We start from the raw sequence: 24,530 nt of genomic DNA, 5'->3' as shown, positions 1-24,530 counted from the left end.
TGTTATCAATATTTCCTCTACTTCTTCCGTCTGCATATTTCTTCTGCATGTTTTGGCTTTCAGTCATCGCATCGCGAACGTGCTGTAGGACACTCAGTCTGGTAGACAAGAAGTCATCGACTTCTGTAAAGACAGTGAGGGGCTGACATCAGCTAGCCGTTCGGCTATTCGCCCCTACCAAGCGGCGTAAGGGGGACGCATAGATTAATCATACCGCTAAACACGGCGCTGCCAATCATTCCATCAATGTAACGGGCCACACTTTGCCATAATATAAAGATACATTTATGCACCTTCCGTACGTATTGTGGAATTAATAAAAGAAGATTACAGTATGGTGCTCCCAATACATATGTGATTTCTTATTTGAAGTCGCATACATTCTGTGTAAGACAACTGCTTATTCCTACTTGGGCATCTGTAATGGTGACGAGACTGACGTGTCTCTACAGAAGAGAAAAGAAGCGGATAGAGAAAGTTCAAGTCCCGTACACCCAAGATCTTCTATCGGTTGAAGATTAGATTCAACCTCGGGACACCCTTGATTTATACATCAGGAACCCAGGGTTTTATTAGTTTAAATCTCTGGAGGCACTTGGGGTGTTTTGCACGTAGCTATGAACCATTTTTAGTTTAGTAGCAAGTAAACCTTTAAGTATCGAGTCGTTCTAGTTTTCTCCAAGTCGGGACTGTCCTTCCCCCTCCACATCGGGTATCGCTTCCTCGTAGCATAAGCGTGTGTGTCGTGTTTGAGGGACTGTTATGAACAGCGCCCTCATACACCTGGTAGCACTTCGAGCGGTCTTTTTAGCGACACTCGACTTTTGTTTAACGACGCGGCTGTCGAGCACGTCGCGCATTCCAGTCCAAGCCATACTCTTGTCCTTGTCCGAGTGACATGGAAGATGCTGGAGTACTACTTGGTTCATCAGTACCGCAAACTGAGGTGTTGACGAATGAGTTGTTTCCTCATTTGTCTTTTCATGTGTGGATGGCACTCGAGCGGATGCGAGAAGTCATCGGAGAAGCTGCAATTGTCTTCTCCGGATGACCAGATGACGTAGCCGTATGTTTCATTCATCATGAGATTATGGAATCTCGGAAGCAAGTCGCAACCCCTATTTCTTCGTACAGAACGATGTCTCTAAAACTGAACAGGTCTCTGTACCGTGGTGGAGAGGATGAGCCTCTCTCACGATGGTTTGTCGAGTTGGATGCAACAATCACTGCAAGACAACTGCGAGACACCCTGCAGCAAGTGTTGTTCGCGATGTCCGGCCTTGCGGGTCGTGCGAAGTGTTGGGCGTATGGAAAGCGTTGAGCCCATCTAAACTGCTTTCCTAGCTACGAACACTTCAAAGTCAAGCAAAAGAAGGCGTTTGAACCACCATAGAGTGAGTTTCGAGCTCGTGCCGAATTTTTCAAGCTTCGTCAAAGTCGTTTCGACCTACCCTCGTATGCATGGCGTGCTCGCTACTTGTTATCGAGCATCGTCGACGAGCTAATTGACGTTTCAACGCAAGTCGTAACGTTCATGGCGGGCTTACATGATGGCCCAACCCGGAATCAATTTGTATGTGAGTATCCCAAGATGCAGGATAATGCCATCAACCGTGCGATGCAAGAAGAGTTCAGCATCAATCAAGCCAAGCTCAATGGCTTCGCACCAAGGCAAGCGCACCAGTCCACCACTACAATTGATGGTATAGAGCCAATGAACATCTCGTACATTTTCCACGCCTGGAAATGAGTGTCCTCGCAACGATGGAAAAGTGTTTCCGTTGTGGGAAGCCTGGTCATATTGCACGGAACTGCAGAGTGTCTTTGCCGAGTTGGTAACAGACACAGGGTGCTCGTTCGGATAACCGTGGATGCTATAAAGGTCGTCGGTTTGAACGCTCCCAAGGGTAAAAAGCGGGAACGACTGATGGAGGCGGGCCTCCCTACTGGGCCCAAGAAGAGTACCGTGAATGCTGTGGATACACCGAGCTCTGGCCCTAACGTGCATAATGCACATGCAGTTTCCACCACGTGTGATCGGATATCAGGCAAAACGCGACTTTGATTGTCCAAGAAGTCTTTGTAGATGGTTTTGAGAGACCACTACGAACTTTGATTGACACTGGTGCGTCGAACAATTTTGTTCTAGCGCAAGTTGTGACTGGCATGGTGTTAGCCTGCCCGATGTAAAAAAAGAGATAATCATTCGTTTAGCAAATGGATCTAGAATGAAGATGCCAAAGTAAGGCATTCGCTTGGCAGTGAAGTTCGAAGATCTACGAGGTGAAGACGAGTTCATCTTAATCGACCTCGATGATAAGTTTGATATCATCCTAGGCATGCCATGATTGAAGCACCATCAGCCTTGCATTGACTGGATGAATTTGAAGATCGTCGTCAACAAGTTGTGCAGCGCTAGTTCTAGCTGCATGACGACGAGCGAAACCATATGGACATATGAATCTGTCGAAGAAGTCACAGATGTCCCAAGTGACATTGTGGTGTGCGATGATCCCCCATGTTCACAGGACTAGCTCAAGAAGACGAAGGTGAAGACACCAACCGGAGGTGGAGCAGTTGGGCACCAGAAAACGACTGTCTTCTAAGCTATCGACATGGAAGTCATGGTAGATGGTAGTATGAATAATAGTAGTATCAGAGGCAAAGAAAGACCCATCCCGAGAGAAGAATAAGAATGCCACCAAGAAGAGGTTTTCGTCAATATTTTTGCGTGCCCCTGATCAAGGTACAAGCTGTATTGATGAAGAAAGTGTTCAAAAACAAGACACTTCAAGCGAGTTTATGAATGCTGTGGCCTAAAACAAAGAAAGTGACGTCGATGTATCCATCACGTTAAGATTGAAAAGCCTCCAATTTCAGTCAAAGTATTGTTTTTCTTGCCATTGATGAGCAAGAAAACGCTGAAGGGTAGCCTGACGAAGCGGTGAATGTGACATTGAATGCCGGATTTAGCTTTAAGTCGGCACGACTTGGTTGGAATGAACATCCTCAGAGCTCGTCGAGCGGGCCTGAACCAATGGATCTCAGCTATGGGAGAGCTCCAAGATACTAAGCAGCGTGTAAACACCGGACGGTATTTTGTCTATGGAGACATCCGTCATCTTCCGACTGATTCTCCCCTGCGCAAGGCGCGTAAAGGTTCGGCGAACCGTCGTTCCGCTTATAATCAATCTGGTTTGACGCGGGGGGGGAGAAAACCCAATCGGCGCAGGGCACCCTACTGGGCAAGAACTGAGTCCTGTTGACTCTCAAAAAGGTAGTGAGCGGCGGGGTCCAACCCTGAAGAGCTCCGTGTTCTTGAGCACGGAACGTGTGTGCAAGCTGGACTTGGTGGTCATGAAAGCGATCGTGAAGGGCTTTGTTAAGCCATGGAAAATTCGTTTCAATTCTGGTGCGTCAGACAATTATGCTCGACGCTCCACGATAGACTGTATGCTGAGGCGCTGGAAGCGCAATTGAGTGACACCGTCACCGACGGGGACTTGTGTCACTGTGCCGAGGGTCCCTGTGGACCTCGGTGTCAAGTTTCTCGACTTTGACAGCGTGGAACGCTGCTTAGTTTCTGACTTGGACGCAAGGTAGACCTTATCCTTGACATGGCATGGTCGGAGCACAATGAGCTATGGAGGATTGGTGGTCGAAGGCCTTGGGCGCTACGCGCGTGTCTCGTGGTGGAGCTTTCTTGAGGCATGAACCCACCTCTGCTAGAGAGTAGAAGCGCTATTGGCGTGGGCACTGGACCGGGACGGTCCATGTGCTGGATATAGAAGAATCCGAGTTATCAACACTAAACGTGTTTCGGACAAGAGTCCCAAGCGTGGCTGGCGGGCGGAACGTGGAGTGGCGCGTAGCCCACTAACGCTGCTCAAGTATTAAAGCAGTCGCTGCGTGCCAAGAGTGGCATGGTCAGACGAGGTCCGAGGCATCAACGGCGATGCCGCTCCAATAAGCAATACTGACGTTTCGAAGTAGTTGCTTCATGGCAAAAATGGCATGGTAAGACGAGGTCTGAGGCATCCTAAGCAAGACCCTTCTGATGCGCTTGGAGTGGCACGTTATCCACTAGACGAAGACTGCGGAATAAGCAGCTCTCTGTTGGATGATGATAATAATATCAAGGCTCCGATGGAGCAGGGAGGGGGAGACTGGAAGACGCCGAGTGCGTGTTCCCACTCGTCTCGATGAGACGTGAAACCTCTGTAGATAGGAGACGGCGAAGCCGTATTTTATCGACAAGACGTAGGGTGTCGACCCTGACCCAGGGTGTGTCTACCGTAGACGATAGCGCACATAGCTGTACCCCTGTCAATGCTATAACGGGAGAGGAAGACTACGACGTCATCCTCAAATCTATTTTCGCGGTGGATGCTCTTCTTGAGCTGGACAAGATACACTTCGAAGGGTTTGGCGGTTCATTAAAGGCAGGTAAATTAACCGAGGTGGTCATTATACCACCGGACGAGGAGATCAACTCGCCGTCGCTTCTGGATGAAGCTGTCCTGGAGGACACCGATTGGGTGCTGAACGCATGAAGTGGATCTTCGATTCTAAAAATCCCTCGGATTCGTATTACCCTTTGGTGAAGGAATTCCAAGACGTCGTCACAAAAGACCCGCCGTCGGTCCTACCCATAGACCAAGGTATGCGTCATGAAATTGACCTAATTCCAGGAGCTAAATAGTGTGCAACACGCCAATGACCCCGCCCAAGGAGCAGTGTGACGTCATTGACGCCTTTTTCTACGCAAAACACGATGTAGGAATGGTGCGTGAGAGCAAGTTCTTCCATTTGACACCCACTTTTGTGTCTGGAAGCAGAACGGCATGTGGCGTATCGTCCACGCTTATAATAAGCTAATAGCTATCACTATTCCAGCGCAGACGCCGATCCCTGAAAGGATATTTCGTTTGTGCAAAGTACAGCGCACTCGACGTGGTCGATGGATATTACCGATATCTCATGAGAGCGAGTCTTGCGCACCGCGCTTCTCGGTAGTAGCCCGGGAAGCCGGAGAGCCATCAGCCGAGTTTGTGCTATGGCCCTGAGCTGCTGTGAGTGTAGACTCACCCGTGTGAGAAACCACAGAGCTCTCGGGAGCGTTAAGGATTGTTCCTTACGTCGCAGGATGACAATACGCATGTAGTCGACGTTGCGCTTTAAGATTGGCAAGTCCAAATCTAAGATGGCGCTTAACGTGCACGTCAACTTCCTTGTGGCTTCGTTGTAAGGTAGACAGCGAAAAAATTTTCCGGTGCCGCCACACCCATCGCTCAAAGAGATAATCATCATATGCAGCGGTTTCGCCAGGAGCGAGCACCACAGGGATGACCCGCATTGAGGGTACAGGAGCGCCTCCTCTTTGAGCTCGAAGCCGAGCGCGGTACTGATCCCTTAGGATCTCTTGTGATACAACTATGCGAGCTCGCAGATCTTTGCGCTGATCAAGCTCAACTTATGTAGTTGCCGGGGGCCCGACTACGGAAACGCAGAACGATAGAGTGATCGCGTCTTTTGCTTCAGTAGCGGGATCTACCGAGCGGAAGCCGTACTCCACGCGAGGGTCTGAGACCGATCGTGGAAACGAGAGCAGCAGATCCGCCCTTTGAGCAGCCTCAAATTGCTGCTCCTGTGCTTCGTCGAGGCAAATGGTACTAAAGCCACTTTCCCCAGAAGCTGAGAGGTCAGAGAACGGACATGGTGTTCACAGGGTTTGAGCTGGGCTCACATTGCGTTGTTATCTTCTTTGTCATCCCATTCTGGGAAAGGAGTATCCGACTCGTAGTCGACTTCCTCAAACTCCTCGACGAGGAAATCTGTCGCCCGGGGCGGCGCGATGTGTTGCGCTCAGTTGCCGAGTACTTGGGATGTATTTACCGTAAAGCTGCGGACGTACTGTCCGGAGATACACCCTGTGCAGTAAAAGGAGGGCTTTGCCCGCGAGCGCCCTCGCTACCAGCTAGGCTGGGTGTTTTGCTTGTCGTAGACACAGCGCTCATAGAGCGGAGAATGTTTAGGTGTTTATCTGAAAGAACGTTAAGGTGTCTCAAGCACGCGAGCCTCGTATGAGGCGACCGTTCAATGTGAATTGTGGATATTCACAATATTAACGGGGGAGGGTGTGACAAGGTTACCCGTTCCCTTTTATAAAAGGGCAGGTCGCATAAGATTGTGCGACCAGACATAGGTTTATATTACACAAGTTAGTGTAATCACACAGCGGTGTCGCTACACCGTAACAAGAAGCCATCACGTGGCAGGATTGTCAGTAGAAATGTACATTACTATATTAATTAGATATTTCTATATTACTTAGAAAAACCTAGGGTTTTAGATATTGGCGGCTCCGCCGCAACAAAACAATCAACTACAGCTTCGATTTTGAACAGAAGTGCTTGTTTGTTTTGGTTTAAGCTTTAGTACTTGGAGGTAGCGAATTGCGATCCGCTACACTTGTACTGGTTCTTGGAAAGAACATAAGGTCGGTGACCATAGCTTAGCTTTCTCTAAGCAAAGAGCTACGGCAGCCCCGCTACACACATAGCTGTTGAGCACCTACAGGTGATCAATTAATACTTTCAGTCCTTCGGCTATCAACGACTCTAACACTCAAACTCAACGATAGGCTTTAGCTCACAATTGTGTCTAGCTATCCCGGGACGGATAAGTGGTCAACTCGTGCTATACCTTCATAGATACGATCTATAAAGACTCGATTGTCGAATTGAAGATCAGTTCTATCTAACACTTACGAGCGCTTCGTTCCTGGTAACACGTCAACTTTCTCTAAGAATTTTTTATGCAAAGACGACCACGAGCTATGCCATCGGATGGAGCATTACGAGGCTATCGGCTCCATATCGCTGGGCTTGAGAGACGGCAATGTGGCTACAAGACACTGTTCTGCCATAACAAAATGCTTCACATTCGAATGGCTCGTTAGAAAGGGATAGTGGAATGGTCATGGCGAGCCCACGTAAACACAGAAAAAGTTTGTACTCCTTTCAAAATATTGGTTGTGTAGCATAATCCTTTTTACGGCTAGACTGTGAATGGTCAAGCTAGTTGGACTGATCACAGACAATGCATATGTAGGCAGTATAACAGCGCGTGATAAAGTCTCACAAATCACTGCCTACAGCGGGGCTGCCGTATCTCTTTGCTTAGAGGAAGTTAAGCTAAGGTCATCGACTTAATGTTCTTTACACGAACCAGTACGAGTGTAGCGAATCGCAACCCGCTACTCACAAGTAGTCAAAGCCTTAACCAAGGTAAAGACGCTCTTTCGCTCAAAATTAAAACTGTATTTAATTTTTTTAGTTGCGGCAGAGCCGCCAGTATCTAAAACTAAGGGTTTCCTAATAAATATAGTAAAACCTAATTAATATAGTAGTATGCATTTCTACTGGCTGCCACGTAGTGGCTTCTTGTTACGGTGTAGCCACACTATTGTGTGATTACATCTAATTGTGTAATCAACACCTTTGTACGGTTACACCATCTTGTGTGATTCGCCCTTTCATACAAGGGTACGTGTAGCCCCGTTACACTCTCCCCCAATAAATTTGTATTCACATTTAGCTGTCGCCTTATACAAAGCTCGCGTGTCTGAGACACCGCTACGTTATAAAAACCTTAAATCAATGAGCCTGAGTCTACGATACGCAAAACACCCAGCCTTGCTGGTTCCGAGGGCGTCCGCGGGCAAAGCTCTTCTTTTTCTGCACAGGGTGCATCCTCGGACAGTACGTTCGTGGGTTCACAGGAAGCACATCCCAAGCCCTCAGAAATCGAGCGCAACACACTGCACTGCCCCGGGCGACAAATCTCCTCGTCGAGGAATTTGGGGAAATCGACTACGAGTCAGACACTCCTTTCCCAGATTGGGGAGATGAGAAGGATTAAGTGCGCTAACGGCGCGATATGAGCCCAGCTCGAACCTTGCGGACACCGTGTCCGTTACTTGATCGCTCGACTTCCGGGGGAAGTGGTATTTTTACCAATCGTCTCGACGAGGCAAAGGAGTGACAATTGGAGGTTGCCCACAGGGCGGCTCTCATGCGCTCGTATCCACGTTCGGTCCTAGACTCTCGTGTGGAATACGGCTTCCACTCAACTTCCTGTCGACCAATCTGAGTGTCCTACGACACGGTCGCGATGCGATGGCTGAAAGTCAAGTTATGCAGAAAAAATATGCAGATAGAAGAAGCAGAAGAAATGTGGAAACCTTTGAGGTCGGAGACCTAGTTTTATTAATTTCTAATTCCTTTCTACACATGCAGTCATTGCTGTCTTTAAGACAAGCTCCGCCCACGGTGTATTAAAGGTTGTGGTCAAGCGAGGCCTTGCGTATACGCTGAACCTTCCGAGAAGGGTGCGCACCAACCCGGTGTTTTATTTGGGCTTGCTTAAGCCGTACCGTGACGCGGTGCAAGTGAACGCGGGAGCGTTGGCGCTGGGGCGGCGCACAAAGGCGCTCGGCCACTCAGATGCGGATCCAGCAATTGCTTCTGGGCACAGAGTGCAACAATTCCATTTTTAAAGGCGCAAGGCGCTCCACCGTCACACAAAGTGACGTATTCGTCTGCTCGACGGCTAGGAAGCGCTCCGACAGAGCGCGATAATCTTCAACGTGATGCAATCGGTGCACAAATGGCACCAGACACTTCAGGTTTTCCGTACAGCGGTAGGCAACCTCGGAGAAATGCTCGGCAGAGTGCCGATGACGAATGACGTTGCCCCCCAACGCTTAAAAAGCATCTCGAGTCATCTGACGGTGCTCGACCAAGTCGTCATCGCTCGCCATCGACTCTTCTTAATGAAAATGGTGGCATTCACTACCTCCTAGAAAGTCTGGTGGGTCGACGTCGCCGACGGGGCTTAACTTAGTATCTTGTGAAGTGGTGGGGATATCCAAACTCCAAGAACTCGTGGAATATCGAGGTGCCACTTCGGCAAGCCTGCCCAGACGTCGTGGACACTTATGATCAGAAGGATCATGACGCTCTGCGTCGTCGTGCGCTCCGCGCTTCTCGGCAGTGGCCTGGGAAGCAAAACAGCAACCCATTTTTCAGCGAATATCGGTGTAACCGTGCGCACAAACGCGCCGACAGTCTCTTATCCACGTTTCCAAACTTCTTGCTCCCGAGAGCCTGTAGCAGCGCTACACATATATTGTCACCGGCGTATGTGGCGCGGATCAAATCCGTTACTGACGACGTCACCGACGTGATATGAGTAAGCTCATAGTCTGGTCTGCTTGACAATGCATCGACCAAGACATTCTGCTTTCCTGGCTTATACTTCACCTCGAAGTTATAGTCATAATCTGCAAAGAATGAGAGTCACCTGGTCATCCTCTGCGAGAGGTGCGGCGACTGAGTTGCAGTGCGTAATGACGCATGACCTGTGTAGATCACAAACAGCTTTGAGTCAAGTAGGTACACCCTGAATTCGACAAGTGCATACTTCATCGCAAGAAATTCCTTGTCATGGACTGGGTACTTTCTTTTCGCAGCCTTAAGCTGGCGATATTCGAACGCAACCACCCGATCTCGCTCCTCGGCGTCTGCTTGCAGCAGTGCACAGCCGATGGCAAATTCCGAAGCAGCACAGACAACACTAAAAAGACGAATGGGGTCTGGCAACACCAGTATTGGTGCATGAAGGAGGCTGTCTTTGACCCTGTCAAAAGCCTTCCGATGCTCGGTGTCCCAACACCAGTCCAAATCTTTATTAAGGAGATTCGACAATGGCCGTCCCTCTTCCGCATAATTTTCGCTATACTTGTGCAAGTAGTTAGCGAGGCCAAGCCACGTGCGCAAGATCTTTTGGTCATTTGAAACCGGTCAGTCCACAATGGCCTTGACCTTAGCGATATCGTCTCGAAGGCCACGCTTCCCAATGAAGCACCCTAAGAAGGGATTTTCTTACGCGCCGATGCACTTATATACACCTTATTCACCGCTTTCGAATGGACGATGTGGTTTCCTTATTTGCCCTCCCGTGCCCCGCACGACTATGGACGAAGATGCCGTCGAAGTATGTTTGCGCATACGCCCGGGGGAACCTGAACAACTGCGTCCAAAGACGGTTAAGTGTTGTCGATGCATTTGACAGCCCTTGGGGTACCACAAATCACTCTTAGAGCATATCGCTCGGTGTACTTACCACTGTCAGCTGAATATCACTCGCTCTCATGAGCAATTGGTAATATCCATCGACTAAGGCGAGTGCGCTGTACTTTGCACAACCAACCATATTGTTCTGGAAAACATCTTTTCAAGGATCTGTGCCGGAATGGTAATACCGTTTAGCTGATTGTAAGCGTGAACGATACGCCACATGCCGTTCGGCTTCCGGACTCAAAACGTGGGTGTCGAATGGAAGAACTTGCTCTCACGCACCATTCCTGCATCGTGACTCGCACAAAAAAAGGCGTCAATGACTTCACACTGCTCTTTCGACAGGAACAATGACGTGTTACGCAGTATTTGGTTCCTGGAATCAGGTCAATCTCATGACGCACACCTCGGTCTATGGGTAGGACCGACGGCGGGTCTTTTGTGACGACGTCCTGGAATTTTTTCACCAAATGATAAAACGAATCCGAGGGATTTTTTAAGATCGAAGATCCACTCCATGCGTTCAGCACCCAATCGGTGTCCTCCAGGACAGTTTCATCCTGAAGCGACGACGAGTCGATCTCCTCGTCCGGTGGCATAATGACTACCTCGGCTAATTGCCTGCCTTCAAGGCACCGCTGAACCCTTCGAAGGACATCTCTTCCAGCTCAAAAAGAGCATCCACCGCGAAAATAGACTTGAGGGTGACGTCGCCGTCTTCCTCTCCTGCCAAAGCATTGACAAGGGTATACAGCTGTGCGCTATCGTCTATGGTAGACACACCCTGGGTCAGGGTCGACGCCCTATGTTTAGCCGATAACATACGGCATCGCCGTTTCCTCTCTATAGAGGTTCTCTAACTGACCAAACCAGTCGGAACACGCACTCAGCGTCGTCCAGTGTCTCCACTTCCTGCTTCATCGGAGCCTTGGTGTTATTAGCCGCATCCAACGAAGAGCTGCTATTTCCGCAGTCTTTGTCCAGTGGATAAGGTGCCACTCCACGCGCATCACTAGGGCCTTGCCCTTGATGCCTCGGCCCTTGGCCGACCATGCCACTTTTGATATGCAGCGACTGCTCCTATACTTGAACAGCGCTCAGTGGGTTACGTGCCACTCCATGTGCGGCCTGTGAACCACGCTTGGGACCCCTGTCCGAAACACTTTTGGAGTTTAATAACTCGGATACTCTGATACCCGGCACATTAACCGTCCCGGTCCAGTGCCCGCGCCAATAGCACTTCTGCTTTCAGGCAGGGATGAGCTCATGATCACCAAGCTACACCTGCGCGTAGCACTCAAGGTCTTTGATCTCCAATCAATTCATGGCACCAAGGATAAGGTCATACATGGCACTCAAGTCTACGACTAAACAGCGTTCCACGCTATCAAAGTCGAGAAACTTGACACCGAGGATTACAGGAACCCTCGGCACAGTGACAAAAGTCTTGTTGCTAAGCAAACAGTGACGGTGTCACTCAACCGCGCTTACAGCGTCTCAGCATACAGCTGGCCTCCTTCGACCGTGGAGCGTCGATCATAATTGCCTGACGCACCAGAATCGATAAGGATTTTCTATGGCTTACCAAAGTTCTTCACGATCGCTTTTACGACCAGCAAGCCCGGCTTGCACACACTTTCCGTGTTCAAGAGCACGCAGCTCTTCGGTGCTGGGCCATGCTACCCACTACCACTTTGAAACTCAACAGGACTCAGTTCTCGCCCAGTAGGTTACCCCTCGCCTGCTGAAGTATTTTGTTTTTCCGCGTCAAACCAGATTGGTTTGAAGCGGGACGTTGGTTCGTCGAACCTTTACGCACCTTGCGCAGGGGACAATCAGTCGGAAGGTGACAGGTGTCTCCGCAGACAAAACATTGTTAGGTGTTTAAACGCTGTCAGGCATCTCGGAGCTCTTCCTCCTCTTTCTCTGCATAGCTGAGATCAATTGGTTCAGGGCCGCTCGACTAGCTCTGAGGGTGTACATTCCTACCAAGACGTGCTGACTTAAAGTTAAATTCAGCATTCAGTGCCACATTCACAGCTACTATAAAAAAGACGGATACACACGGAAGACTTCCATTCTGACCACGCCGGTGCGGAAGCCCTTCATAAAGACGGTCACTTCGACCGCGCCTCGGGGAGAGGTTTGGCTGCCACCCGGCAATAAGAGCTCTCAACTCTTGGACAAAGACCACCGACTTCTTCTTGCCCTGGCAGGTAGCAAGGGAACGCGATCGCACGCGACCGCACGCGATATGCATAAATAGGCGGCAAAAGCACTCACAAAAGGTGACGCTTCGGCTCCATCCACGAGGGGAATGCCGCTCCACCGTACATCAAAGCTCATTATCACGCTCGGTCCCCAAGCTTGAAGATAGCTAACGCCACGCGCTGTTGCTCGTTTTGAGCTTGGCGGATGGCATAGCCATCTCGGCCTCTCTTATCCAGAGCAGAGGGTTCTCTCCATCCTTACCCTTGAAGGTCTTAACGCTCACCATGAGCGGCCTGGGTCGGGAGGATTAATCCGTCGTCGACGGTGGCGTCATGGACGCAGTCGACGCTGACAGCTTCTGCTGTAACAGAGCATTTTCATAACTTGAAAGCGCCTCTAGGCGCGCGCTTCTTGCCTCGGGTCCCTGCAAAACAAGGTGTTCCACGCCCTCAGGACCAAGCAGGAAAGCAGCTTATTAAGCCCGTCCTGCATACCCTGGGGCAAATAGGACAATTCCTTCATACTCACAGTAGATCAGTCGAAACGGCTCAGGCGTAAATTGACTACGAGTGCTACTAAGTGCAGTGGGGCTGCCATAGCTCTTTGCTTAGATGAAGCTAAGCTTAGGTTACCGATCTTACGTTCTATACAAGAATCAGTACGAGTACCTCAGCCAAGGTAAGTGGACTCTTCCGTTCAAAATTGAGACTATGTTTGTTTGTTCTAGTTGCGTCATAGCCGCCAGTATCTAAAACCCTAGGTTTTTCTGATTTAGATAGTACAACCTCATTAACATTTGCAATCTTACCACGTAGTGGCTTCTTGTTACGGTGTAGCCACACCACCTTGTGATTACACCAACTTGTGTTATCTACACCTTTGTACGGTCACACCATTTTGTGCAACCCGCCATTTCATACAAGGGTACGTCTAACCCGTTACACTACCTTTTCATGTGTATTTCGCCTGTCTCTGGCATCTGCATATTGCATTTGTGCATTCTCTACCTGAATACAACGCTCAATCTTATCATCATAAACTCTGTTCGTTCTGCGAAGTCTAAGTGTATGAACCCCACCCCATCAAGATCGGTGCCACTCTGTGATAGACTCAATAAGACATAGAGCTTAGCCAAAGTATTTATATGATGTGCGGTAACCTTTAGAAAGCCAAACCCATTGTTGGCATTATGAAAATCAATGAGTGGGGAAATCTGCTTCAGCATCGAAATCATTCCGTCCAAGTGCTTTGAACGGTATTCTTGACTTCGTGACCAACGCGTCTCTGCAGCTCATTCACTAGCTCATTCAAACAATTCAAATTCTAAGCAATCGAAGTGCCGGATTCCATCTTGTTTTTGTGCAGCTGCTTCGAAAGCGTCACACAGATGTGTCGCGTCGTTCGGTCGATGAATTCCCGCAGCGTAGTAAATGCCTGGATAGCGGTATGGGGCGACTGGAACTTCATTTGATGCTGCATCGCACGCTGAAGGTGATTATCCCGATTACTAATATGCCTTTGAGAGACCACGCTTCTGTTGTCCCAGCCTCAGGTTTTACAACTTGAGTGGGTATCAGCAGACCCGTCATCGCCAGTGCTATCCGCATGGCAAACACCCACGGGAAGTAGTTGTAGCTCCTAAAACGATTTCAGCTCTTTAAGATGATACGAAACGTGGCTTGAGCATCCTTGCGGTTGAAACTTTGGTGAATTATGCTAATCGAACGCAACACGTGAAGCGAATATATTTTAGGTCATTAGCTAGTAAGCTACTTGCTACTTCTAAGGCATCGGTTTTATATACTTAGCTCACTCACTTAATCCTAATTTTTCATAGCCTACCAGCGAATACAACTGCTTTCAAAAATTGCGTACTACAATGCGCCAGTAAACACCGACAACAAACGACGTCGTTTTCCTGTGACATCATCCGCTTGTCCAATGTGTGTGATACCAACGCCCTAGGAAGAATGGACTTAGTTTGTGTGAGCGTATACAAAACAACATTCAGCTTAGCGCAGAATGTACCGCACGCAACTCTGCAACTCTGCATAGGTAAGCATCTAATCTCGATGACGATTGGTCTTGGTCACTTTGTTTGAGGCGTTGCTTTGTGCTGTCGTTCACTTAGGTTCATCCACTGGCTATTGATTATTACCTCGTTACGAATGCCTAACTCGTCGGTCACTTTATCTCGAGACTGCGCATGTTTTCAATTAAGCGATCGCTACGGTTGAAAGAGTTATGCAGCCTCAAATTGCAGGAATCAACCCAAAGCAAGTGAAATGCGTAAATCCAACATCCATCTTCGTTTTGTCTTGAGAGGAAGAATATTATCATATCTATGATGACACGTAGATACTTAACAGAGACGGAAATCGTTTCCACTCAGCAATATCAAGTGTCCTAAATGAACAATCTCCAAGTATTATGAAAGCCTGGCCTCTACAAAAGAATCCCCGCTCAAACTAAAGTCTACTTCTTATTTGCAACAGCCTTCCAACTTGGGAGCAAACATCTAACGAAGGAAATCCGAGTCCGCTGTCCATTGCCGGAATAATCTGCGCCAGGTAAGAAACCTGCCGTGCTTATATGTGTTGCTTGTCAAAACTGCTCCGCTAATCAGCTTTGAGTGATGCGCTTGTCAATATCGTGCGTAATCTAGTCTTTGCTGTGAAAGACGAGCAGCTTGAAAAGGTACCAAGTAAGGTAAAGATTTCGTAAATTTATCGTAAGGGTGTGTTTTGAGTCTTGGATTTCAAAGAGCCGATTCTTTTTGCGACCAATTACTCTTAGCAATCAAGCATTTAAGGATTGCACAATTTATATCATACAATTGACTATTCCGAGACTTTTATAAGAACTTTGCCGTTTTGAACGCTCAAACCTCTAAATCGGTTAAGCTGTTTCAATACGTTGTTGTCATTTGAGATTAAAATGTGCTGTGCGTATAAAATAGCGTGGGTGCGTTTCTACCAAGCCAGATGACATGTGAAGCACACATACTTGCTAAACTTCGAAGCATATAACATCTTTGTGTAAGACCGTACGAATACAATTTTAGATCTTGATTGCTAGGTGCAAACCTGAGCTATCAGAAGCTTGCCGATTCAAACTGCTTGGCCTCTTTGAAGGGTTTATAGGGAAAAGTTTCCCTAATAATTCTAATGTTTGGAGCGTGTTGCGTGGATAAGGCGCGTACACTTGAAGTAACATCCTGAACTCATTGAGATGATTATCATGTCAAACAAAAATTACGTTTACACATTCAGCCCGTATTCTACCCCACCTTCGGCGCAAATCAATACCAGGATATATGGCCAAACCCTGACAGGCTGATTGTCTCCTGCGATCTCCCAAGCACGGTGCTGTGAGTTGACCCGCAAGACTCGGCTACACTTCAAGTCTCTAGCGGTACGCGTACCATATAAAGCTCAACAAACAATTATCACTTTTGTACTTCCGACTAAATGTAAGAAACTAAAGTAATTGTTTAGATAAAGGATATGTGGCTCCGTTGCAAAGAGATTTGAGGGACGTTAGGACTGCTCGTCTCGCGCCACGTAAAATGTAAAGATTTCTAGATTGTACATAATAAAATATGGCTAATATCAATTTAAATAAATTAAGCTATATGTCACCCTTGAAAATCAAAAGGTAATAAGTGGTAGCTGTTTGTCAAGCCCCCGGTTTTACTCCTGGGAGATGCGTTCGGAGCCATCAGCTGATCATTTGTTCATGCGGGCTCGACAAGTCAGAGATTCCGTTTTACAAGGAGTACGACAATCACGCGGAATTAGTAGTATTCGTCGTCAAATTGATGGCTAAGTTCGGAATTATTGTTCCTTCTCTGTATTGAGGTTTGACTAGACTGTGCCCTTAATGAATGGAACGCGAGATGTCAACTATCTATCGTTGAACAACAGAAAACGCTAGATACTTTTTTGCCCCTAGCTGATCCAGTCAGAATAGCACAATAATGGTCAAAACCGGCAAATTTGATTACAATATCAGTCATGTTACAACCGAAGCATTGTCATGTTGTAATAGCAGTTTTAAATTAGAGGTTGCACTTTATACAAAAATTCTGGAGATAAAGAATTCGCACCGCCTTAACAGACGTATCGTGTGCGATCAACTGCCGTCTGTCGAATTTGGCGACAATTTGCAAGCAATTTCCAAAAATCATCGCCGTGGTGGCGATGGATCCTCCCAGAGACTGTGGAATTAATTTTCATGGAAGGTCTTCGTGAAAATGTGGCTCGCGCATAGCCTTGTTACCCTAATCCTACTTCTTTTGGCAAAGCGATGTGAAATTTATTCAATGCAGAGCACAAAAGAAGGCGAAATTTTGATAAGCGCACCACAGACGACACACCTCGGTCTAGCAGAGAATCTAAACCGAGCATCTCCGTGGACGAGTAGATTGCATATCGGTAGCGGTACCGATGATATATACCCTGATATATTTAATTCGATGTTAGCAGTAGAACTCTCGAGATTGTTTACTACATAGGGCGACCGAGACGCCCCCTAGCGGAGAGATGTGATGTCCCAGAACGTTGCCCTGCCTAAAATGGGAAGGAACTGGATTCAATTGTATACCGAGAGGAATGAGGCCAGCTGGAACTTACCAAAGATAGAGCAATTCTCTTTAAGAGATGCTGACCCCACGGCTCAAGATTGTGGGCTGTCAAAATCAACGCCATGGACTGCATGATTCCGTCAAGTGCGTAAATTGTTCTGGTAAATTGGGAAGCGTCGGCGATATACATATGACGCGCGACTGTCGAGAATTTTAATTTAGTATGCAAAGTATTGAAAATGCCAAATACTGATAAGATATGCATGCGTCTTGCGATGGGGACATTAGTTTAGAAAAAGAGTTATGCTAAGTCTTCTTAAAGAGTTCAAGACCATTGACAAAGTAGAGAGCTGTCTGGTTCTAGACTACAATTTGAGACATGTTCAGTCTCTTGGGAATAGGCGTTACCGAAGTGCCACGAGGCATGTAGTAAGTGGAAGTCAAAGAATCTGGATGTCACGAACTTACCTCCTTGTGAATCTTAGCCAGCTTATGCCAAAAGAGCTTGAGCTCCTTTGGTGTGAGCGGTAGCAACAACAGTTGGACATGGGATTTTTTCAAATTCTATAGCAATTGCATTGCTCAGTGCCCTGAGCTACGCTCGACAAAAAGTGGCAATGAACTGCTGTCTGCAAAAGTGACGGGAAGTAGGGATCGAATAATATTGTCTCCAGAGTGTATTTTTAGTGAGACTGGAATTGTAAAATATTCCCCGAGATTGATCCTGGCCGGACGAAAAAAATGCGATTGTGTACAGCGGTCTCAACTGTGTGATCTGGTAGAGACAGTCTGCGCGTCTTGATGTCACGGTTTCTTGAGCGAGAGCCTGTGTGGACAGGCGTCTATCTGTTAAAAGTTGTAGAGCCAGGTCATGACAAAATAAGGATGTCCCATCTGCGTAGCGACGTGATTATAATGCTGATAAAGTTCTATTGCGTGGTGCCCCCGCTTTGCAGAACAGTCGATTCTCAGAAAGTTGCGAGGGATTGTGCATTTACTCGTGAATGGAGTGACCGAGAAAGTTCTAAGGATTGTTAGCCATACCATAATATCGCTGGTATAAGCTTTTTGTAGCTTTGAGAATATTTTTCAGATGATGCTCATAAAGGTTTGCAAGATTGTGAAGTTGCCAAAATGGTACGGTTAGTGAGGTCTGGCTAACTGTAGTGCGAATTACTCCGAGATGGCATAACTATTACCAACTTCTTACAGGAATGTTAGAAGATGCTGGCTTACGGTTGGAGAGGTAAATTACAAGGCTGTGAAAGAGACTCCCATGTATACCTGACTTTCTGCCCTTCCGAATCGAGTTTAATCGCGTTAGATAGAGCGGTTTCACGCACTATAAGCCATTGATTGACCCACTTGCCTCTTATTTACATGTTGCTTTCGCATAATTGCTCAGCGAGTGCGCTGCGCACTTGGTGCACGTTTCACAATCTTGTCAAGACATAAATTCGATGTTTTGCCACAAGGTGTTCCTGTATTAAAATCAGCCATCCTAACCATTTGGGCAGCCCCTTCCGAGCCATTTTTGGAGCTTCTCGTGGCGGTGTAAAGTAATTCGAAGATGATTCAAACCATATAAAAGCAATAAGGCCTGTAGTGGCCAAAGATGAGCTATCAAACGCCATCTCGATGAGCCAATAAGTGGAAGCATTTTACCACGGTACCACGGTCGCTCCACGCAAGTACTTCAGAAGATTCTCGTCACCACGCGCTAACCATGCTTCATCTGAGGAATTTTTAGATATGATAGGCGGTAGATACGGCAAATCTGGTGCCGAGCCCATTAACCAAATCTTCTCAAACTTTGCTGTGAAACGCCGATCACTATCCGAGACAATTGCCAATGGAAAGCAAAGATGCTGAAAATATTGTCGAGAAAGTGCTTGGTAGGATTCTCACGGGTAGCGATATCGCTGACAGCAACAAAATCAGTCATCTTGATCAGACGGTCTACAAATACAACAATACCGCTATTACCGGACGCACCTTTTGGTTTGCTAGATAAATTGCCAAGTTATGGACTGCTGGCGGTCTGCCGGGTCCGACAGACTGTTGAAAGACATGCGGTAAGAGTTGATACCGCTGCGGCATTTCGCACCTGTGCTTTCATAAATATATTTGCTAGGCAAAGCGCTCGCTGATTTTTGTGATATATATCTTCACCGAGGTGGTCAATTAGGGTGTGTTTCTTGTGCCGAGTCAGGAGGAACTATTACACAATGAGTGGAAAGTGAGTCAGTGCTGTAGTACAGTAAGCCGTGCAATAAGGATCAACGGTACGAGTATATAGCTCAACAAGCCTAGATAAAGCAGACAAGTTCCACGGAGCTGCTCGACAGGTAGGAACTCATCCCCCAGCTCATCCGGAGCGAATACATCACCCCAAAAGCTTATTAATAGCCCTCGCCAATCTGAATGGCGCTCGGGGCACAGAAGCTGTGATCCGCATCCAATCGTACACCCACGGTATCCTCGAAAGAGGCGGGGTGAAAAGAATAGTGTCAGTGCGAGCCGCACCAATACAGTTACCTTTGGTGAGGATAGTGATTATCAACGCCTCCGGGAAAGATCTTATCTCATCGCAGCAAGGGAATCTCTCAACTTTTAGCAATAAGCCGCCTCCTTGCCTGATAGCAAAGAATTTTGATCGCACTCAATACGCTTGGTACGAAGATGCATAAACCTGCGACATTAGTTGCCGCAAATCGTGTCATGTTTGAATCCCTTTCTTTTAAAAAAATGCACATTCGTGTTCATTCTCGCTCGCCGTCTTTATGCTTGAACACAGCTAGCGTGAAGCTTAGGTGTTCTGTCTGGAGCTCGGCCAAATTAATGACCACTTCAGTTTCTGTTTTCAGACAAAAAGATGTTCATTGTTTCTGCACTCTAAAGACTTGAAGCGCAAACAGCCACACGGTTTGAGGCCGGTAGTGTATTCAGCAACGCCTGGGCTAAATCATCCTTGTAGTGCCCTATCAGCTTAAATGTCTCGCTGGTAAATACCTCCAGGCGAGCGGTCACCGCTTTCCGCGCTTGTGCCACTTTTTGTAGTCTTCCGTCGGGGCCAAATAAAGACAGAGTTTTTTTTCGCGTGTCTTGTTTTTGGAAGAATGTAAAGCTGACAGCTAAAGCTCCATCTTCACAAATTATACAGTTGCTTAAGACTCTGTTGTCGATACGACAATACGTGCTACCAAGTGCATTACGGTTTCCGTGTACCTCGCGCAGAAAAATCTTTGGTTCAACAAATCATGTTACCAAGCGCACAGTGGCGTGCTCGTACTCAACACCCAAGGATAGGGCCGAAAGCCTCTCAAGTAAATAATATCTATTATTATCGATCTCAAGAGTGTTATGTAGCTAATACTAAAACTTAAACAACCAATGATCGACTTTGTTACAGAACTGAAACCTTATGTGTCACGTAATATTAGACTAGCAGCTATTCATCCCATGGGCCTTCACTTTACGGACCACATAACCATCATCTGTATCAATGCTTTAGTATGTCATATCTAAGTTTAAGGGATAACTGTGAAATGCGTATGTGTATCAATAAACAGAAATATCCGCCACTCAACATCTCTGCCCCGCCTCACCTTCTTATGATCTTTGCACTCCCAATGAGTGACGTCCAACGCGGCATTGTCACAGACAACTTGCTTGTCATGAAGGAGGCAAACCTGGACCAACGAACAATGTGAGCTCGTCTGGATGTACAAAAATGCGATGACTTTCGCGGACTCCATCATGTCTATATTGTTTAATTGAAGTTACCCGCTACGTTGTTTCGGAACCCTTACACGTCCATGCGTGTAGGTTGTCGACCCAAATAAAAAGTATCAACAGAAAACGCTTCGGGAGCACTTTCTGACCTCTTAAGTTAACGCTCCTCAGAAGTACTGCCTACGCCTGGGGCGACAGAGGTGGGTTTATCTTCAACCTCCATGAAGACGGCACCTTTGGTACTGAATGCCGGTGAAAGTGTCGCAGAGTCCCTTACGCATTTCTCGCATAGGTAAAAAAGGCACGCAGCCAAAACCGTCTCTAAGTCTCACAAACTATATTTAGATTAGCAAACATCCGACTCGAACGTCATTAATGCTTTAATTTGCGAAGAACAAATCATGGTGTGGATGACGAGGTAATGCTCATCACTTGTTGTCAGCGACCTTGCTCATCCTCATGAGTCTCGGATTCAACAATTGCCAAGTTTTAGATATGGAGCAAGGTCCGGCTCTCAACAATAGTGGGAGCCGCGTTGCGCAGAGCGACATTGTCTCTTCTCCCTATGACTTTAAGACTTAAGATGCGCCAGGTCGTAAACGGCAACAGCGTTGATACAATTTACCGATACGGGAACTCAACTCCCTTGAGCTCTCACAATGAAAGTAGACCTACTAAATACTTGCTAAAGCTGTATTTTCGCCGATCCAATACTACTTTCCGCATGGGTTTGGAACACCCCTTGCTTATCAAGCCGTACTGGCGGTGGACAGCTCTTTAATTTGTAGATGGATATCATTGGACCTCTTGGGAATGGCGGCATGCCGGATATCTCCGGGATTTTTTGCGCGCGTCTGATACCGGGATGGACCACTTCTCAGATGTCCTTTCCGGGCAAGATCATCGAATTGATTGGCTTGATGAGCCTCAAGCCTTCAGAAATGTACTGCTGCTCTAGAGCAGCAAATAAATAGCTGCGATAAATGAATAGACGTTGCTTCGCCGTCACTAGAGCTTTTTTTTATGGCATGTGTAACTGAGACGGTGGTTTAAGCAAACCACGGGCTGTGGGCGTGAGCTATCCAAGGAAGTGGGGATTCAACTTAGCCGTAGCATCTGTAGACACAGCATGTGCGGGTATGTAACAGCGTCATTTTTGCCCACTGCGTATTCTTAGCTATTCCGCCTGCCCCTGGCGTATACATGCTTCTTTTGCGCAGTTAAAACCGCACACTCGGCACATGACGCTTAATCTCATCACGACAAAATTCTTATCATGAATCGTAGCCGGTCTGATATCTGCAAGTTGACTCGTATTTACAGCCCTGACACCGTCAAAATCAACCCGTCTTGTGGTTGTGTCAAAGTAGTAAAGAGGTTGACTTTAGAACTAATATGGAAAAGGGGAACCTATACTGGGGCAACGTTTCAGAAGCATGTACTGCGGTATTCAATGCGAACTTAATGAGTGGGAGTACCGCGCTCCAGCTCAGCGCAAGTGCTTCGGATAACATCGTTACTACAGGATTAGAGCATTCCGTCCGACCATATATCTGTTGGTAGTCGGCGGTGGACATGTGCCCACCACGCTTGCAAAGTTGCTAAATCTATATTTTTGATGTAAAGCGTAAACCTCAGAACAATGGTTCTTAAGAGTAACATTAATTTGTTGAGGAACAGCTTGTCTGTATCCCCATCAAAAATGGTATTGCTGATAGCGTCGAGATAAGAACATCGTGCGCAGACAGTTCACACACTACTACAAATCTAGTCGCGGCTTCTGGAAGACCAAAAATCAAATATCACCTTATGAACTGACATCACTATACCGGAACAGACATGTTATCCAAAGAAGCCGATCCATGCTGTTAGGGCAAAAATTGCTGAAGCGCTTCGAACGTGCGCATGTAACTGCTTGAACAAATATACCGGTTATACCGTCCGCTTATCAAGCCATGTGATTTTTTCTATAAAGGTGACCACATAACAAGAATGACTTGTCTCGCACAGTATTCTGTACTTGAGGTCCTAGTCGTCAGATAGCACTGCGTACTGAGTGTCAATTGAGTCGTTATCAAGCGTCGCGACACGTATCAGCGGTATCAACGGGTAGCAAGATCATCGACGAAGAGGCATCTGAGTCCAGAACAACTTGCATTTTAAAGCCTTATGCGACGCAGCACATGCTGCATATAACTCGTACGCCGAAAGTGTAGCATCGTCGATGTCTAACGTCATCATTCAGAACACGAATGCTCATAGTCTGGGCGACGTAAAAGCACATCCATTGTCACATCAGCTCCACCTGGGTTTTAGCTTTTCCTGGAGGGTATACTCGGCATGAAAGTACAACCAAATCCCCTTGCACAGCGAGAATAAGATGACGACGTTGTTGTACACAACGAGGTATGAGTTGTGTTGATCACTGAGAGCCAAGCCGTTATACTGTGAACCTGGGAAGGGCATACATTTTGTCACGAAATGAATATTTCGTTTTTTTCGCATTGGCCAAACAAGACCTAAGCGCATTTGAAGTGTTCATGCGAGTTAATACCTCCTACGATTTAAAGTTAACTTTTGACGAAGGCTGAAGCATCACAAACGACATAAAAAGCCGATCTTGGTTCGAAATGGCCAAAATCTGGGCACATACGAGGTTTTGAATCTCAGCCTCGAAAATCGCCTTTTCTGTCGCCCCCGGCATCATTTGATCTGTCTTTGGGCAGACTGGTACCATGTTGAATAGATGTGCACTATATTTGTCCAGGACAAACCAACTAGCTGAGTTCCTGTGGGACAAAGTACCGGTCAATCTGCGACGGCATTGATCGTTTCGAAATCTGCTATTATGATGATATATGAATAATAAGGATTTCTTCAAAGGCACAATAACCTGTCTGTATCATCGAACAGCTTGACTAGATGCATACACTCAATAACCGCTCACACTTATCCAATATGAATGCCCCCCATGCTCTGCATGACTAGTAAATACTAAATTGTTAGTATAGGTTTGTGTTTAGGCACAATGTTGTCTTCGTATCTACAAATGTACATCGCTTGGAGTTAGACAGTCTCTCAATTAATTAGTCACATATAGCTTGAAATAATCATAGCATTAATCTGTCCTTACATGATTTTGATAGAAAGTATTGACTAGGTCAAGTAGGTGCAACCTATCATGCTGTTTTAGAGCACGCCATTTCTATAAATCGATGTTTGTGCCGTAAAAAATGTGGCTGTTAATGGCTTATCAGACGCTCACACAATTCGGCCTTGCCGCTATCCTTTCAGGATTCGACTTCGAGTAGGAAGATTTAATTTTTCGCCAATAACACTTTGCGCGAAAAAAAGCGTATATGATATCACAGTGTTCCCTTGGTGAGGGCCGTTGACAAATAAGACAATGTTTGGCTTCACGCATTAAGTCAATCTCGTAACGAACCCCGAAACGGGGGCAGCACGCATGATGACTTTCACGTCACCGCGTCATTATATTCCTTCAACAAAGATGAGAGGATCCGCGGGGTAACTATCCTTCAGCGTCTTTTTTAGGTCTTCACCTATGTCGGATGATAAGGTCAGCTATTTTTACCAGCCATATGACTACGGTGACCTCACTGCCTTTCATAGGGTTCCCATTTGCGATTTACAGTCACTTAGTTTCATCAACTTTGTCTCCGTCACAGGAGATCACGACGTCCAAGTGATCTTACTTTCCTCCATCGGCCTTGGCACAGAAGACTGTGATAAAAGTTTGCCTTTACTCATCTTCACGCGGTGGCACTGGAGATATCAGCTATTAGCTGCAAAAATCCTCCCATTCGAACTTGTGTAATAGAGTTGTGATATAGTGT

The 24,530-nt window shown here is 46.9% G+C and overlaps 2 protein-coding genes across 2 annotated transcripts; both read right to left on the bottom strand.

Moving 5' to 3' along the window:
* Positions 1-16,833: 16,833 nt before the first annotated feature.
* PHALS_00194 (uncharacterized protein) lies at positions 16,834-17,071 on the bottom strand (the record flags this gene model as incomplete). The annotated part of the gene is made up of 2 exons (XM_024728926.1): positions 16,834-16,920; positions 16,988-17,071. The coding sequence occupies 2 exons, from the start codon at positions 17,069-17,071 to the stop codon at positions 16,834-16,836; spliced, it is 171 nt and encodes a 56-aa protein (XP_024572234.1).
* A 6,159-nt stretch (positions 17,072-23,230) lies between these two features.
* PHALS_00193 (uncharacterized protein) lies at positions 23,231-23,498 on the bottom strand (the record flags this gene model as incomplete). Its single annotated transcript, XM_024728915.1, has 2 exons — positions 23,231-23,426; positions 23,479-23,498. The coding sequence occupies 2 exons, from the start codon at positions 23,496-23,498 to the stop codon at positions 23,231-23,233; spliced, it is 216 nt and encodes a 71-aa protein (XP_024572233.1).
* Between the last annotated feature and the right edge of the window lie 1,032 nt (positions 23,499-24,530).

Source organism: Plasmopara halstedii, assembly GCF_900000015.1.
Source record: "Plasmopara halstedii genome assembly, contig: Scaffold_110, whole genome shotgun sequence".
Classification (NCBI taxonomy): Eukaryota; Oomycota; class Peronosporomycetes; order Peronosporales; family Peronosporaceae; genus Plasmopara; species Plasmopara halstedii.
The sequence above is the reverse complement of the archived record's forward strand: the minus strand, read 5'-3'. Positions and strand labels throughout refer to the sequence as shown.